Below are 16066 nucleotides of genomic sequence, written 5' to 3'. Positions count from 1 at the left end.
GAAAAACCTTGTAACCTCTCTAAAGGCCATATTTTTCATGGAATCTGTATGAAAGTTGGTCTGAATGTTCATCTTGATGATATATAGGTCAAGTTCAAAACTGGGTCACGTGCGGTCAAAAACTAGGTCAGTAGGTCTAAAAATAGCAAAACCTTGTGACCTCTCTAGAGGCCATATATTTCATGAAATCTTCATGAAAATTGGTCAGAATGTTCACCTTGATGATATCTAAGTCAAGTTCGAAAGTGGGTCACTTGCCTCAGAAAAATGATCAAAAAATAGGTCAGTAGGTCAAATAATAGAAAAACCTTGTGACCTCTCTAGAGGCCATATTTTCCATGAGATCTGTATGAAAGTTGGTCTGAATGTTCATCTTGATGATATCTAGGTCAAGTTCGAAAGTGGGTCACGTGCCATCAAAAACTAGGTCAGTAGGTCTAATAATAGAAAAACCTTGTGACCTCTCTAAAGGCCATATTTTTCAATGGATCTTCATGAAAGTTGGTCTGAATGATCATCTTGATGATATCTAGGTCAAGTTCGAAACAGGGTCATGTGTGATCAAAAACTAGGTCAGTAGGTCTAAAAAGAGAAAAACCTTGTGACCTCTCCAGAGGCCATACTTGTGAATGGATCTCCATAAAAATTGGTCAGAATGTTCATCTTGATGATATCTAGGTCAAGTTCGAAAGTGGGTCATGTGCCATCAAAAAGTAGGTCAGTAGGTCAAATAATGAAAAAACATTATGACCTCTCTAGAGGCCATATTTTTCATGGGATCTGTATGAAAGTTGGTCTGAATGTTTATCTTGATGATATCTAGGTCAAGTTTGAAACTGGGTCAACTGCGATCAAAAACTAGGTCAGTAGGTCTTGAAATAGAAAAACCTTGTGACCTCTCTAGAGGCCATACCCTTGAATGGATCTTCATGAAAATTGGTCAGAATGTTCACCTTGATGATATCTAGGTCAGGTTTGAAACTGGGTCACGTGCCTTAAAAAACTAGGTCAAAAGGTCAAATAATAGAAAAACCTTGTGACCTCTCTAGAGACCATATTTTTCAGTGGATCTTCATTAAAATTGGTCAGAATTTTTATCTTGATAATATCTAGGTCAGGTTCAAATCTGGGTCACATGAGCTCAAAAACTAGGTCACTATTTCAAATAATAGAAAAAAACAACGTCATACTCAAAACTGGATCATGTGGGAAGAAGTGAGCAATTCAGGACCAAAGCATGTGACAATATAGATGTCCAACACAAGTACATAGTTGTCCCAGATAGTCGATATCGTTACGTCGAACTTCGGATACGTTGATGCAATTTTTACAGTCCCTTGAATATCGAGGTAACGGTATTCGACTGTATTTGATGTTTGTCATGATTGGTCAATGATCAGACATTTTTTAGCTCACCTGTCACAAAGTGACAAGGTGAGCTTTTGTGATCGCGTGGCGTCCGTCGTCCGTGCGTAAACTTTTGCTTGTGACCTCTCTAGAGGCCATATTTCTCAATGGATTTTCATGAAGATTGGTCAGAACGTTCACCTTGATGATATCTAGGTCAAGTTCGAAACTGGGTCACCTGCGGTCAAAAACTAGGTCAGTAGGTCTGAAAATAGAAAAACCTTGTGACCTATCTAGAGGCCATATTTTTCATGGGATCTTTATGAAAATTGGTCAGACTGTTCACTTTGATGAGATCTAGGTCAAGTTCGAAACTGGGTCACGTAGGGTCAAAAACTAGGTCAGTAGGTCTAAAAATAGAAAAACCTTGTGACCTCTCTAGAGGCCATATTTCTGAATGGATCTTCATTAAAATTGGTCAGAATGTTCACCTTGATGATATCTAGGTCAGGTTTGAAACTGGATCACGTGTGATCAAAAACTAGTTCAGTAGGTCTGAAAATAGAAAAACTTTGTGACCTCTCTAGAGGCCATTTTTTTCATGGGATCTTTATGAAAATTGGTCAGAATGTTCATCTTGATGATATCTAGGTCAAGTTCGAAACTGGGTCATGTGCAGTCAAAAATTAGGTCAGTAGGTCTAAAAATAGAAAAACCTTGTGATGTCTCTAGAGGCCATATTTCTCAATGGATCTTCATGAAAATTGGCGAGAATGTTCAGCTTGATGATATCTAGGTTAAGTTCGTAAATGGGTCATGTGCGGTCTAAAACTAGGTCAGTAGGTATAAAAATAGAAAAACCTTGTGACCTCTCTAGAGGCCACATTTTTCAAGAGATCTTCATGAAAATTAGTGAGAATGTTCACCTTGATGATATCTAGGTCAAGTTTAAAAGTGGGTCACCTGCCTTCGAAAACTAGGTCAGTAGGTCAAATGATAGAAAAAACCTTGTGACCTCTCTAGAGGTCATATTTTTCAATGGATCTTCATGAAAATTGGTCAGAATTTTTTATCTTGATGATATCTAGGTCACATATGCTCAAAAACTAGGTCACTATGTCAAATAATAGAAATAACGACTTACTCAGTTCAACACTGGGTCATGTGGGGATAGGTGAGCGATTCAGGACCATCATGGTCCTCTTGTAGTACTGATTAACAGATGCAGAAATTTTGACTGATTCCCAGCACTACCATTGGGTTTAAATTAATGTCAAGCTGCCTAATTGTGAAACTTTATAAGTAAAAGTTTTATATAAATTTTGCGACAGCTCAAGAAAAGAATAAACACTAACCTCAGACATACAGACTTTCTTCTCACAAATAATAAATTCATACCAAAGATACTTTGAACTCTGAGTAAATTGAAAAGATAATGATATTAAAATGGGTTAAAACCCAACATTATTGTAGAAGTTGGCATGAAGTTATCATAAAGTTAAACAAGAGAACTAAATGTCTGATGAATATGTTTTTTAAAGCGCTGATTTTGTATTTTGTGTTTTAATTTACAGCAAATAGAAGATGATTTCCGACTACATAGGAAGGAGATGTTGGCCTACGAGTTTGCTACTTTGGTTGCTCTAGAATTTTCCTTGCTTATAGCCGACAGCGAGATCTACCCACATTATCAGAGGCTACTCTATCAGTCTTGATAGTGGTATTTAGTTAGAAACAATTAATTTTTAAGTTTGTAAATACTGTAGAATATATACTGTAAAATCTTCTAATTCTTTTAGCATAACATTTAGGTATGTTGGCAAAACAATAGTGATTTTGGCCAAAAATTTAGTGTTTTTTTTTTAAGAAATTAAGTGATTTTGGCCAAAATGACTATTTCATTGGCACATGAATTATTTGAACACAGAAGAAGGACTAAAAGAATTCAGTCTTGTTGACTGGCACAACTACAGTGTCTATTAAAGATTGTCAGTCCCCTGAAATCTTTTTTATTTCACAGTAGTTTTAGAATCTCATTATACCTATCAGTTACATTATAGTGAAAGAAAATTAACCTTTAGCATGCTAGATAGATTGTCGTCTGCTAAAATTGTAAAGTTCATTCAATTTGCCCCAAAATTGGAAGATATATTGTCAGAGTAGCAAACAGCTTGGAACCTGATCAGACGCCGATTTAATCGGCATCTGATCTGGTTCCAAGCTGTTTGCAAAGGCTGTTAAATTCGCCTGCAGCAGGCTAAGGGTTAATGCATATGCAGGAGTTCTGGTTAGACAAGGAAATGTTTTCTTCAATACTTTACAAATTGGGGAGAAATAGAACTGGACCCAGTTGTTCAAAGTTTTAACGGTTGATTAAGCTGTTGAATAATTAACTTTTAAAGTTAATTTCAACATTTTAGAAGACTTAGTAAATTAAGGATTATGACAGTTAAAGACCTGCTCCAGTCCTACCTTTTAACCTTAAATTGGCACTGAAAAAGCATGAAAATCCTGACTATGAACAGTGACGCCTGTCAAAATACCTCAGTTTTTAATACCATTCCCTTTAAACTACCTATGGTTTTGCGTGCTAAAGTGTGACGTGTGGCCGTTATTTGTTACCCATTGTAATCATGGGTTGCATACACACAATAGAATTTGAATAGCCCCGGAGCAGGGCTTTAAATCAAAACATCATACCATTGTTTACCGTCAAGATTAATATTTTCAATCAAAATGTAACTGGTGGTTAGTTTAACAGCCAGTTTAAGTTTTGAACAACAGGGCCTAGATGTTGTTACAGCAAAATACTATCTACCATATATTCCCTTATTAACACACGTATTAAGGCCCTCAAAAATGTTTTTTAGTTAATGTACTTAAAATGAATGGAATTGAAGTTTTATAGTTGTAGTGCTGGCAGTCTCTTTTGACCAAAATTAACTTTGATAACTTGGAAGGATGGTGTTGACTGGGGAATATACGGTATCTGAGAATCATATAAGACTTCTATTTTCTGCTGCGTATCTTCTAACAGAAGATTTGTATCTATCCTACCATCAGTTTATAGGTCCAAGAAAGGAAGACTATTAAATCTATAATTTTACCATTTAAATGCACCAGGTAGTGTTAGCTAAAAAAGGAATAAAAAAATAGATGCAAATCTTCTGCTTTCAAGAATGGTGGTACAGTGGAATGACTTTAACCCTTACCCTGCTAAATTTCTAAAATGGACTCATTCATGATCAGCCTGCACTGGTCACAAAGGCAGAATTACTTGATGCCAGCAGGCTAAAGGTTAAACTGGAACCCCTGAAAAGAGGAAACTTCTCTATACTAAACAAGGTCCACTGTTTACTATTCAGTCAGTAAATGTTTAGTGAACAGGCCTTTGAAAAATAAGTGGTACTGCTCAAATTGAATTATGGACCAGTCCATTTTAGAAATTTAGCAGGGTAAAGGTTAACATCATAAAGAGAGGGCATTCAGTTCCTTCAGGAACTTGTATAGGTAGCAGATTGTTAATGATATAAAATAACAGTTTCAGCTATCACTATGATATATATTAGCATTTATTATTTTTACATGGCAGTTGTTACTTCCAGCTATAAAGGTTGCTATGGTGATGTTGTTTAAAAAACTTTGACTTTTCTCATAATCAAGAAGACTTACACTAGTTCTTGCAACAACAATTCCAACAACAAGGTTGAAAATTCAATAACACCTTGATTTTGGAATAACACGTCTTGTGTATGAAAGCCATGAATGAAATATTTCCTATTTGTTCCTTAGTATGATCAATTCCAATGTGACCGGGGTTAGCGCATGTTTTTTTTTCAAAAGGGTGTTATCGACTCTCAAACAAAACCAAGTTCATTTTCAGTAGAAGGATGTTCTTTTCATCTGTCCAAAAGGTGAATAGAGTATAAAGTAAAAAAAAATATCTCTCTGGGTGCTGTATATTATGTTTCAAATAGGCATTGATATTGTCATCAAGCGCTAGTTCTTTCAACGATAGGCAATCAAAAGATGTGTGATCTAACTGGATGGGCATATACATTTCTTTCTATCAGTTGACTAGCCCCTTAAAATACAAGGGCTCTTAGATTTTGAGTCTGATATGTGTGAAGCCGCCACTTAAAAAGTGCATTGTTGAGTTTTCTGATGCATATGTTTGCTTAATTGAATAATAATGTGCATCGTGGTAAGAGTATAGTCTCTCAAAAACACAACAGTACAGGTTTAAGAAGTTAGTCCTAAGGTTTTCTGATCAAAGTTTGACATTTTGGTAGTCTGACTCCTAAGTAGCTGTTCTTCTTTCTTCCAATTTGCTTCCGTCAGTAAATTATATGATTAACATTTGGAAGTTATGGACTTAGTTGAATTACTCATTACTGCTTTCTTGTTCCTTTTTCCTTGTTTCCTTTCTTCTGCACCTATGGCAATCCCATTTGACATGCCTGGTGTAGGATGTGTATCTGGAACTGTTTCTTTCTTCAGATGCTTTGACTGTAAAACATTAGGGTTGGGCATGGAAGTATGCTCTGGAATTGCTTTAGAGAAAGCTTCTATCAAATCAGACTTTAACTGTTTACCTTGAGTTATCACAATTTCACAAGCTGACTTTTCAGCATAAGTGACAGAAATTCACTGTTACTAAAGAGCAAATCTCGCATCAGTAAATGGGACATTTCTTTCCCATCTGTTTTGTCCTTTATAACTGTTTTTTTCTTAAGAAATTGATTTTATCACCGTCTCCTTTTTCTTCTTTTTGTACTTGCTTCCTATGCTCCGTTGTCTTTCCAACTTTGTATGGCTGTAAGAGATCCTTTCAGAACTGAGAAAACATAATATGCAGGAATCTTTTGCATATTTCTTGGAATCATTTGTATTTCACTACCCTACCTGTTCACCGACTACCTCTTCAGACAAAAGGTCATTTCTCCATTTAGTTGAACAACAGTTACCAAATAAAGTATCCAGTTCCTGATCACTCTGAAGCTCAATGATGCAATATTCATACATATTTTCCCCAACTTTGTTAAGATTTTCCTTTACAAGAAGCTTTAAAGTCTTCTCACACAAATTGCAGAAGAATGAGTATAAGTTATCAGTGAGCTCTCTTCATACATTTTGTTTTCTTATTACATCCTGCAAGGATTGAATATCATCTGTGTTTGATTTCAAGTACTCCTCTTTCTCACGCACACTTTGCAGAAGTTCGACAGCAGCCAGGCACTTCTCATACTCTTCTTCTTTGTTCAAATCAGACATTGTAGTATGCATCTTTCTTACATAATGCCATTTCAGTTTATTAATGCAGTATCCTCCTACATACCTCAACTTGGATCTAAATGCATCTGTTAAAGACCTCTTTTGCTGTTCTACATTTAATAAGTACTTAGATGTTTTCTGCTTTTACACATGCTCTTTCATACAATTGCTGATATTGAAAGTTTTATGTGTGCTTTCTGGGCTGAAACCTGTTGTCTCAAACAAGATCATTATTCTCAGTTTGAAGTCATCACCTATTTGGTGTTTGTAAGTCTTCTCTGTAAATTTTGCGAGTTCCTCTAGTTTCACAGGTAAAGCCTGTTCAGTATCGATTTCTGCAATAGTTTCACCAAAAAATTGAACTCATGTGCATAGAACTCTCTTAATTTCAATGGACTTAAAGTCTTACACAATTCATTCACATTAACCATCATTGGGTGTTATGTGGTGATCATGCTTGAGACTCTGTATCATTAGGTCTAAGTTAAAATCTTCTGGAATAATGGTCAATGTTTCTTGTTCATCCAGATCCCTCTGTTTAATCAGCAAATCAAACTCTGTGTGGAAGTCCTCCTCATATAGTTCATTTGTTTCAAAGTCTAATGCATCATCTATTATCAAATCCTGCAGAACTTCTTCTAGTCTGAAAAAATAACTAGTAAAAGTTAATATGAGATATAAATAACAAAACCGCTTAGACAGACATGCCAACCTGCATGAACAGGTATCATTACCTGATATCATTTTTAAATCAATTAAGCTTTATATTAAGCCTTAATTCATATAGTTTGAATTTGATGTTTGAAAGTTCAGTTCATAGACTCGTCTGCTGAATAGAGAAATCGGCATGTTTTTAGCTCACCTGTCACATAGTGACAAGGTGAGCTTTTGTGATCGCGCAGCGTCCGTCGTGCGTCCGTGCGTAAACTTTTGCTTGTGACCACTCTAAGAGGTCACATTTTTGTGGGATCTTTATGAAAGTTGGTCAGAGTGTTCATCTTGATGATATCTAGGTCAAGTTCGAAACTGGGTCATGTGCGGTCAAAAACTAGGTCAGTAGGTCTAAAAATAGGAAAACCTTGTGACCTCTCTAGAAGCCATACTTTTCAATGGGTCTTCATGAAAGTTGTTCAGAATGTTCAACTTGATGGTATCTAGATCAGGTTTGAAACTGGGTCATGTGCCTTCAAAAACTAGGTCAGTAGATCAAATAATAAAAAAACCTTGTGACCTCTCTAGAGGCCATATTTTTCATGGGATCTGTATGAAAGTTGGTCAGAATGTTCGTCTTGATGATATCTAGGTCAAGTTTAAAACTGGGTCAACTGCGGTCAAAAACTAGCTCAGTAGGTCTAGAAATAGAAAAACCTTCTGACCTCTCTAGAGGCCATACTTTTCAATGGATCTTCATGAAAATAAGTCAGAATGTTCACCTTGATGATATCTAGGTCAAGTTCGAAACTTGGTCACGTGTTTTCAATAACTAGGTCAGTAGGTCAAATAATATAAAAACATTGTGACCTCTCTAGAGGCCATATTTTTCATTGGATCTGTATGAAAGTTGGTTTGAATGTTCATCTTGATGATATCTAGGTCAAGTTGGAAACTGGGTCAACTGCATTAATACTAGGTCAGTAGGTCTAAAAATAGAAAATCCTTGTGACCTCTCTAGAGGTCATACTTTTGAATGGATCTTCATGAAAATTGGTCAGAATGTTCACCTTGATGATATCTAGGTCAAGTTTGAAACTGGGTCACATGCTGTCAATAACTAGGTCAGTAGGTCAGATAATAAAAAAACCTTGTGACCTCTCTAGAGGCCATCTTTTTCAATGGATCTTCATGAAAATTGGTTAGAATTTTTTATCTTGATGATATCTTGGTCAGGTTCAACACTGGGTTACATGAGCTCAAAAACTAGGTCAAAATGTCAAATAATAGAAAAAACGATGTCATACTCGGTTTAAAACTGGGTCATGTGGGAACAGGTGAGCGATTCAGGACCATCATGGTCCTCTTGTTGATATTTGTCTTTGTTTTTTATCTTGTCTTATTTACATAAAAAACGACTATCATACTAAATAACAGACCATTCCATTATTAAAAGTACAAAAACATCGCTGACCTCAAAGCCGAACAATACTTTGGCTAAAGATGAAAATATTTTTAGATAATATTACAGATAATTATGTAATATTTTTGCTGATCAATTGTCGGCACATCACGGGAGACTTACGCTGCAATTAACTCTTGGGGTGTCATAAAATATTTCGTCCACTTATTTTGAGAAAGATGCTACTAATTAAAACACAGCTTACCATTTTCTTGACTTTGAACATCTAACCAGCCAGCTTCTGAAATTAAGGCATGATTAACCACCTTAGAATTAAGGCATGAAATATGAACCTGACCTTAGCAATAAGGTCACAGCTGTGGCAGTTCAACAGCCACCACTAGCTTAAACAAGCAACAACTGGGCCTAGCCCACCCGCTTAGCTCAGTAGGTAAGAGCGTTGGTCTACGGATCTCGGGGTTGCGAGTTCGATCCTAGGGCGGGGCATACGTTCTCCGTGACTATTTGATAAACGACATTGTGTCTGAAATCATTAGTCCTCCACCTCTGATTCATGTGGGGAAGTTGGCAGTTACTTGCGGAGAACAGGTTTGTACTGGTACAGAATCCAGGAATACTGGTTAGGTTAACTGCCCGCCATTACATGACTGAAATACTGTTGAAAAACGGCGTTAAACCCAAAACAAACAAACAAACAACTGGCCCTGGCCTTAAATAAATCACTAACTATAGTACTTGGTAATTCAAGTAAAGTTGGCACAATGTAATTAATAAAAAAAAAATTCAGAATGCAACTCATTGCCCCAGCCTTAAATAAGGCATCTGTAAATACAACCTGACCCTTCCCTTCAGGTTCAGACCAAAAACAGACAAACCATATTATAGAAAACCGTTGAAAAAGACTTGTACTTCACAGAAGCCACAGTTTGTATTAAATGTATACTGTAACCATACCAGAAGAAACATATCAAGTGCTTACATCATATATAATATTTAAAAATGCAACATATGTAGACCTTAAAATATTAGCACCATGACTATACACATTATTGCGTTGTTAGAATGTAATACAAAATCTTCCACTCGACAAACTGTAAAAGATCCAATTTTGTCAAATGTAACCAAATATCTGAGCTCCCTGCAAAAGAAGAAGTATATAATGCACTCCGTCGGTGATGAGTAGCACACAAATTGAATAAATTCCAATGTGGGAAACAAAATCCTGCACTTAAAACACAAATTCAGACAGTGAAATACATTTTGGCAGAAATTTACTGATGCGCGAACTAATCGCAGCTCTTGGATACTTCTAAAGTAACGTAACATTCCCACATCATTGAAGTGTATAGTAGGGTGACTTTCTGGCTTTAAAAAATATGAACCTGGACCCCCCTGTACAACAATATAAGTTATATACCAAAATGTTCGTAGAAGTCTGAAGTTTATGAAACTACCGGCATAAATCGGCATAAATGGTGGCGTTCCGAGAAATCCAAGATGGCGTCCAAGATGGCCGCCAAAAAGCAAACATATCATTTTTTTCAGCTTTGTGGACCAAGGTGTTGCACTTAATGATTTTAAGTATGTTTTATGTCTTTATATGCACGGATACACATTGGAATTACATTATTTAGTTGTTTTTTATATATATTTTTGTAAATTTTGCAAAAAAGTAGAAAATTGTTCCCTCTGAATTGGTTAAATTTAGGGTATTGGGTGTTATTTTTAACAGTAGGTAAAAGGATATGACAAAATGTATATGTATTTATGCTCAGATATGAAATGTAACATTCAGATAATAAAAATATATACACAGAGTTAGAAAAAAAATAGATTTTTTAATTCATAAGCTTTTATAAGTGGGTGGGGTAATTTGACATGAATTTTAGAAATAAATGTAAATGGTTAATATGACTAGAAACTGACATTCCCTATCAACTCCAAGCACTGTTTGTATATATAATGTTAAAAACATGTTATATTTGAGCAAGAAGAATGTGTAAACTGATATGTAGCATCCAAGGTGGCTTTCAAAATGGCCACATCTTTCACTGAAAATAGCCAGACTTAAGAGCACTGAGCATATTATGTATGATCTTTTCTGACTTAAGTCACCTTTTCTTAACCTACACATGTTTTTTATTGTAATAAACACATTCAGGGTTTAATAAGAGCTTACATCAGTTTTACTTCAAATACTTACCTACCAGTAGCCTATTTATGGAACAAACTAGGCTGTGCCTTGTTTGATCAAGAGTAACTCATTTGGTTGTCGTCCTATAAAAAACACGAAGAATAGCTTATCATTGGGAATGGAAGAAACTGCTAAGTAGGACTGATCTTATATGTCCATATCTGTTTCATTTACTATCATTTTAACACTTATTTTGTTGCTGCATCAAATTTTGTTGGTTACCAATGGTATTTTAGGGTAGGACCAAATTGTTGAGGTACAAATAGCCATATCACTGGTTAATGTTTGGAAGCGGGAACATTCAAATGAATAAATGTAAACAATGTAGAAATACATAAAATTACATACTAATAAAGCATAAAACGGTTAAATCTAGAAGAAAATATTTTACAATTATTGTTCCTGATAGATTTTACAATGATACACAATGTCAATGTAATAAAATACTGAAACCCAGAATGCACACAGTGCATGACCTTGTCAAATTTCTAAATAAACAAGAATCAATTAAATCATGGGGTTAAAACGAGTAGACAAGTCCAAAAAACTTCCATGAACTATTTGTACAACTGAATAATTTGTTCAGGACAATGATTTTGTTAATTCAAAGGCTGTCAGTATAAATGGAGAGGAAATGTATTTAAGACTGTTGGCCATCAGTGCCCACAAGAAAATACCACTTGAACGAGTCATTTCATTTGAAAAAGCTCCTGTACCACTTAGTTTGTTTTCTGATGACGGAGACATGATGTCAACGAAGAAGTCTGATTTTGGTGAGAAGCTAGAGAAACTAGCTGGTTCTGAATTCATTGTCTCAAGTGTTTCTGAGCCTGACTGTATTGTTTTTGATGCTATGGCTAATGTTCAAAAGCTACAATCTTCTAAAGATCAAAAACAGACATACATTCAGATGGCCTCTGGGTTTTGGAGCTATATCCTTAAAAGCAATTTGCATTGTAAACAGATTCATGTTGTCTTTGACCGATATTTAACAGATAGCTTGAAGTCCAAGACACGCAGGAAACGTGGTAACACTAGTACCACTGCGCCAGTTGCTATGCTGATGAACATGTTGATTCCTGACTGGAAGAAAGTCTTGACTAGGAGCAAAAGCAAGAATGAGTTAATAAAGCTGTATATAAGATATTTGACAGAAAATTGTCATAATCTGCTTGAGACAGATAAAGTTATTTTTGTTTCAGGTGGTAAGGATGAAAAAATCCTACGAGTCTGTTGTAGTGCTGTTTCTTTTATTTATCAAATGGAATCAAGTCAGGAAGAAGCTGATGGTAGGATGATATTACATTTGGCATATACATCCAGTCTTGGCACCAGGAAGGCCGTTGTTAAGAGGTGTTGCACATTTCATTATCTCTCATGAACAGACTCGATCAAACCGAGTCTACTATTATTATTGTTGGTTGCATTCTTTGCTTCCAAAGGATCTTTTTACAGATTTTATTAGTCCAGAAACAAACGTTTTGGTTCTGTTAACTCTTCACACTAGTAGTCTTGGTACTGACACAATCTTTCTCAAAACTGGTCGAAGATCTACACATACTGACCTTACCAGATATATACCAATCCATGTTGTGGTTGCGAAGTTGTCGCCAGCCCAACAGGATATCTTGTTACCTGTATACTGTGTTATAGGATGTGACACTTGTTCTATGTATGGTGTGGGTAAAAAGAAGGCATTTTAGGTACTACTGAAATATGCAGAACAACTTCATGATCTCTCCAATCTTGGTAGTGCACCATGTTTGTCTTTCAAGTCTAAGTCTGCTGCCACTGCTTTTGTGGGGTACCTTTATGGGTCTTCAAATTGTCTTTTTTTTAATTACTTTCGTTCAAGTATCGTTCTCGAAAAGAAGCGGGTAAAACCAAGAAAGCTACCACCAACTGACGACAGCTTTATGTTGCATTTACTCCGCTGTACGTATCAGATACTAATTTGGAAAAATGCAGCAAATAAAGATTTTAGTTTGCTAATCCAAGCAGATTTTGGTTTCATGGTTGATCCAGATACTGGTCTATAGAGTCCACACATCATGTCTCAACCTGCAGCCGCACCCGGACTCCAAAGTGACCTAGTGTGTCTCTGTAAAGATTTTTGCTCTGGTAACTGCATTTGCACAAGAAATGAGCAGCCATGTACACATGCCTGTGAATGTAAAGGCTGCATTGACAACACAGATACATGCCAATTTATGTTTACAATATTAGCTTTTGGTGCAACTAATGACTATTAGACTTATAACTGTCCCTTGCAGTCTACTGTTTACAGTTAAAGCAAACTTTAAGTTTGCCATTTATTAAACTTTGTGTTATTCTGTTACACTACATTACATGTAGTCAGTAATACATTTCTACAGAACTGAAGTATATCCAAACTTCGATGAATTCATTTTGTTTTAAGCAAATATAGATTTGTCGCGATTGTTTTGGATTAAAGAAAGGTTACATAAATTTTATAACCTTAGAAATACCACAAGGGGCGTGTATCAATAAATCGATACACCAGTACGGTACTGTAAAGTTACAAGAGGGCCATGATGGGCCCTATATCGTTCACCAGAGTTGATCTGGCCTTCTGACCTAGTTTTTTTACCCAAAAAGACATTCTGACTAAGTTTCATATAGACTGAGTCAAAACTGTTGCCTTTAGAGTGTTCACAAACTTTTCCTTTGATTTGACCATGTGACCTAGTTTTTGACCCCAAATGACCCAACTTAAAACTAGACCTAGAAATAATCAAGACAAACATTCTGACCAAGTTTCATAAAGATTGTATTACAACTGTGGTCTATAGAGTGTTCACAAACTTTTCCTTTAATCTGGCCTACTGACCTAGTTTCTGATCCCACATGACCCAGATTCAAACTTGACCTAGAAATTATCAAGACAAACATTCTGATCAAGTTTCACAAGCTGCGTCGGACTCAATATGACCCAAATTCGAACGTGACCTAGAAATCATCAAGACCAAGTTTCATAAAGATTGGGTCACACTTTTAGCCTCTAGAGTGTTCAAAAGCTTTTCCTTTGATCTGGCCTAGTGACCTAGTTTTTAAACCCACATAACCCAGTTTCAAACTTGACCTAAAATTATCAAGACAAACATTCTGACCAAGTTTCATAAAGATTGAATCAAAATTGTGGCCTCTAAAGTGTTCACAAGCTTTTCCTTTGATTTGACCAGGTGACCTAGTTTTGACCCCACATAACCCTGATTCAAATCTGACCTAGAAATCATCAAGACAAATATTCTGACTAAGTTTCATAAAGATTGAATCACAACTGTGGCCTCCAGAGTGTTCCAAAGGTTTTCCTTTGATCTTGCCTACTGACCTAGTTTTTGACTCCACATGACCCAGATTCGAACTTGACCTAGAAATTATCAAGACAAATATTCTAATCAAGTTTCATAAATATTGGGTCACAGCTGTGGCCTCTAGTGTTCACAAGCTTTTCCTTTGATCTGGCCTACTGACCTAGTTTAGACCCCACATGACCCAGTTTCGAACTTGACTTAGAAATCATCAAAACTAACATTCTGACTAAGTTTCATAAAGACTGGGTCACAAATGTGGCCTCTAGAGTGTTCACAAGGCAAATGTTGACAGATGACGCAAGACGGATGCCGACGGACGCCGGACAATGACCGCTCACAATAGAGTACTTTGAGCACTTTGTGTTCTGGTGAGCTAAAAACGCATGTCAGAGTACCCCATTCGTTTATAAAAGCTTTTAAAAGTATATTTAATATCTGTTTTCTATCCAAAATGAATAAATATGAATAAATTCTGTTTATTACAATATGTTCTGTTACTTTTATGTCATTAAGTCCAATTGCCACTCATATGAATGAAATTTAGCCTTATATTGGACCATTTTCAGTGTAAGTGGCAGCCATTTTGGAAGCCATCTTTGATTTTCGCTTTCAGATAGTACATTCTTTTAGCTTAAATGTAGCATGATTGTAATATACTAGCACACAGAGCAATCAAAGCTAAAGGTAAAGTTTAATAAATAGTTTAAAAATATAAAATGTAACGGTGTACGCATTTATATCTAAAACGCGTGCAAAATTACCCCACCCACTTATGAAAGCTTATGGATTCAAGTATTTAACCTCTTTTCTTATGTCATGTAACTACTTTTATTACCTGAATATTACAGTTGATTTCCATGCACAAATCTATTCAAATTTCGTAAACAGACCTTTGCTCTGCTGTTAAAAACGCCACCTCATACCCTAAATTTAACCATTTTATGGGAACATTTTGTCTATTTTTTGGCAATATTAATGGAAAATTCACGAAATTTACCAATAAATGGTCATATCAATGTGTATTCTTGCATATTTAAGACATACAAATTAATTAAAATCATTATTTGCAATATAGGGGTCCACAAAATTGCAAAAAAATGATATTTTTAATTTTTGGCAGCCATCTTGGACGCCATCTTGGATTTTTCAGAATGCCACCACTTATGCCAATTTATGCCGGTAGTTTCTAAACCTTCAGTCTATTACGAACATTTTGGTATATAACTTATCTTGTTGTACAGGGGGGTCCGGGTAACTTTAAAAATAGAGCCCTTTTGACTCGATTGTCACCCTACTAGTACCCCATCAGCGTAATATTATGTTGACATTCGCTTTCACCCCATGGACTTTCCAGTATGTAATCCTATTAATGTGTGAACATTCTCTCTTGAGGACTTGTTTTGCCACAACAACACTTCGCCAGTAAAATTCTGAAAGAACATACCGGGGATTTGGACGAGGAAGCATCTGTACAATGAAAACATGGCATATGTCATATCGTGTGCGCCACAGACTTGCTAAAGTAATAATGCGCATGATCAATATGTCAGTCGTAATCATGTCAATTTGCCGACTGTCTAAATCATTTCCACCTACATGCAATATTAAGACTTAAGGTGGACTTCTTGATATAGCGTCTTCCCAACATGCCGAACATGAGAAGTGTACGGAATTCGTCCACCTGATATCCAAAAAAATCGTACTGTTGGGACCGGATGCAAGTTCATGTCTCAGATAAGAATAACATCGAAGTCTGTTCACATGAAAATCCAAGGATTAGTGTATCCATTTTGCAAGTGAAACGTTAGCACATAATTTTATGTGTCCAATTACTGAACATTT

The 16066-nt window shown here is 35.9% G+C and overlaps 1 protein-coding gene across 2 annotated transcripts in view; it reads left to right on the top strand.

Moving 5' to 3' along the window:
- Positions 1 to 15347, top strand: part of LOC123524294 (CDK5 and ABL1 enzyme substrate 1-like) — an 81055-nt gene extending 65708 nt beyond the window's left edge. For both annotated transcript variants that reach the window (XM_053539018.1, XM_053539017.1), the window contains one exon: positions 2922 to 15347. In XM_053539018.1, the coding sequence (XP_053394993.1) occupies positions 2922 to 3062 (141 nt within the window). In that variant the 3' untranslated portion in view covers positions 3063 to 15347. The remainder of the gene's footprint in view (positions 1 to 2921) is intronic.
- The last annotated feature ends 719 nt before the right edge of the window (positions 15348 to 16066 follow it).

This window comes from Mercenaria mercenaria, chromosome 3, assembly GCF_021730395.1.
Source record: "Mercenaria mercenaria strain notata chromosome 3, MADL_Memer_1, whole genome shotgun sequence".
Lineage (NCBI taxonomy): Eukaryota > Metazoa > Mollusca > Bivalvia > Venerida > Veneridae > Mercenaria > Mercenaria mercenaria.
This window is presented reverse-complemented; position numbering and strand designations above follow the sequence as displayed.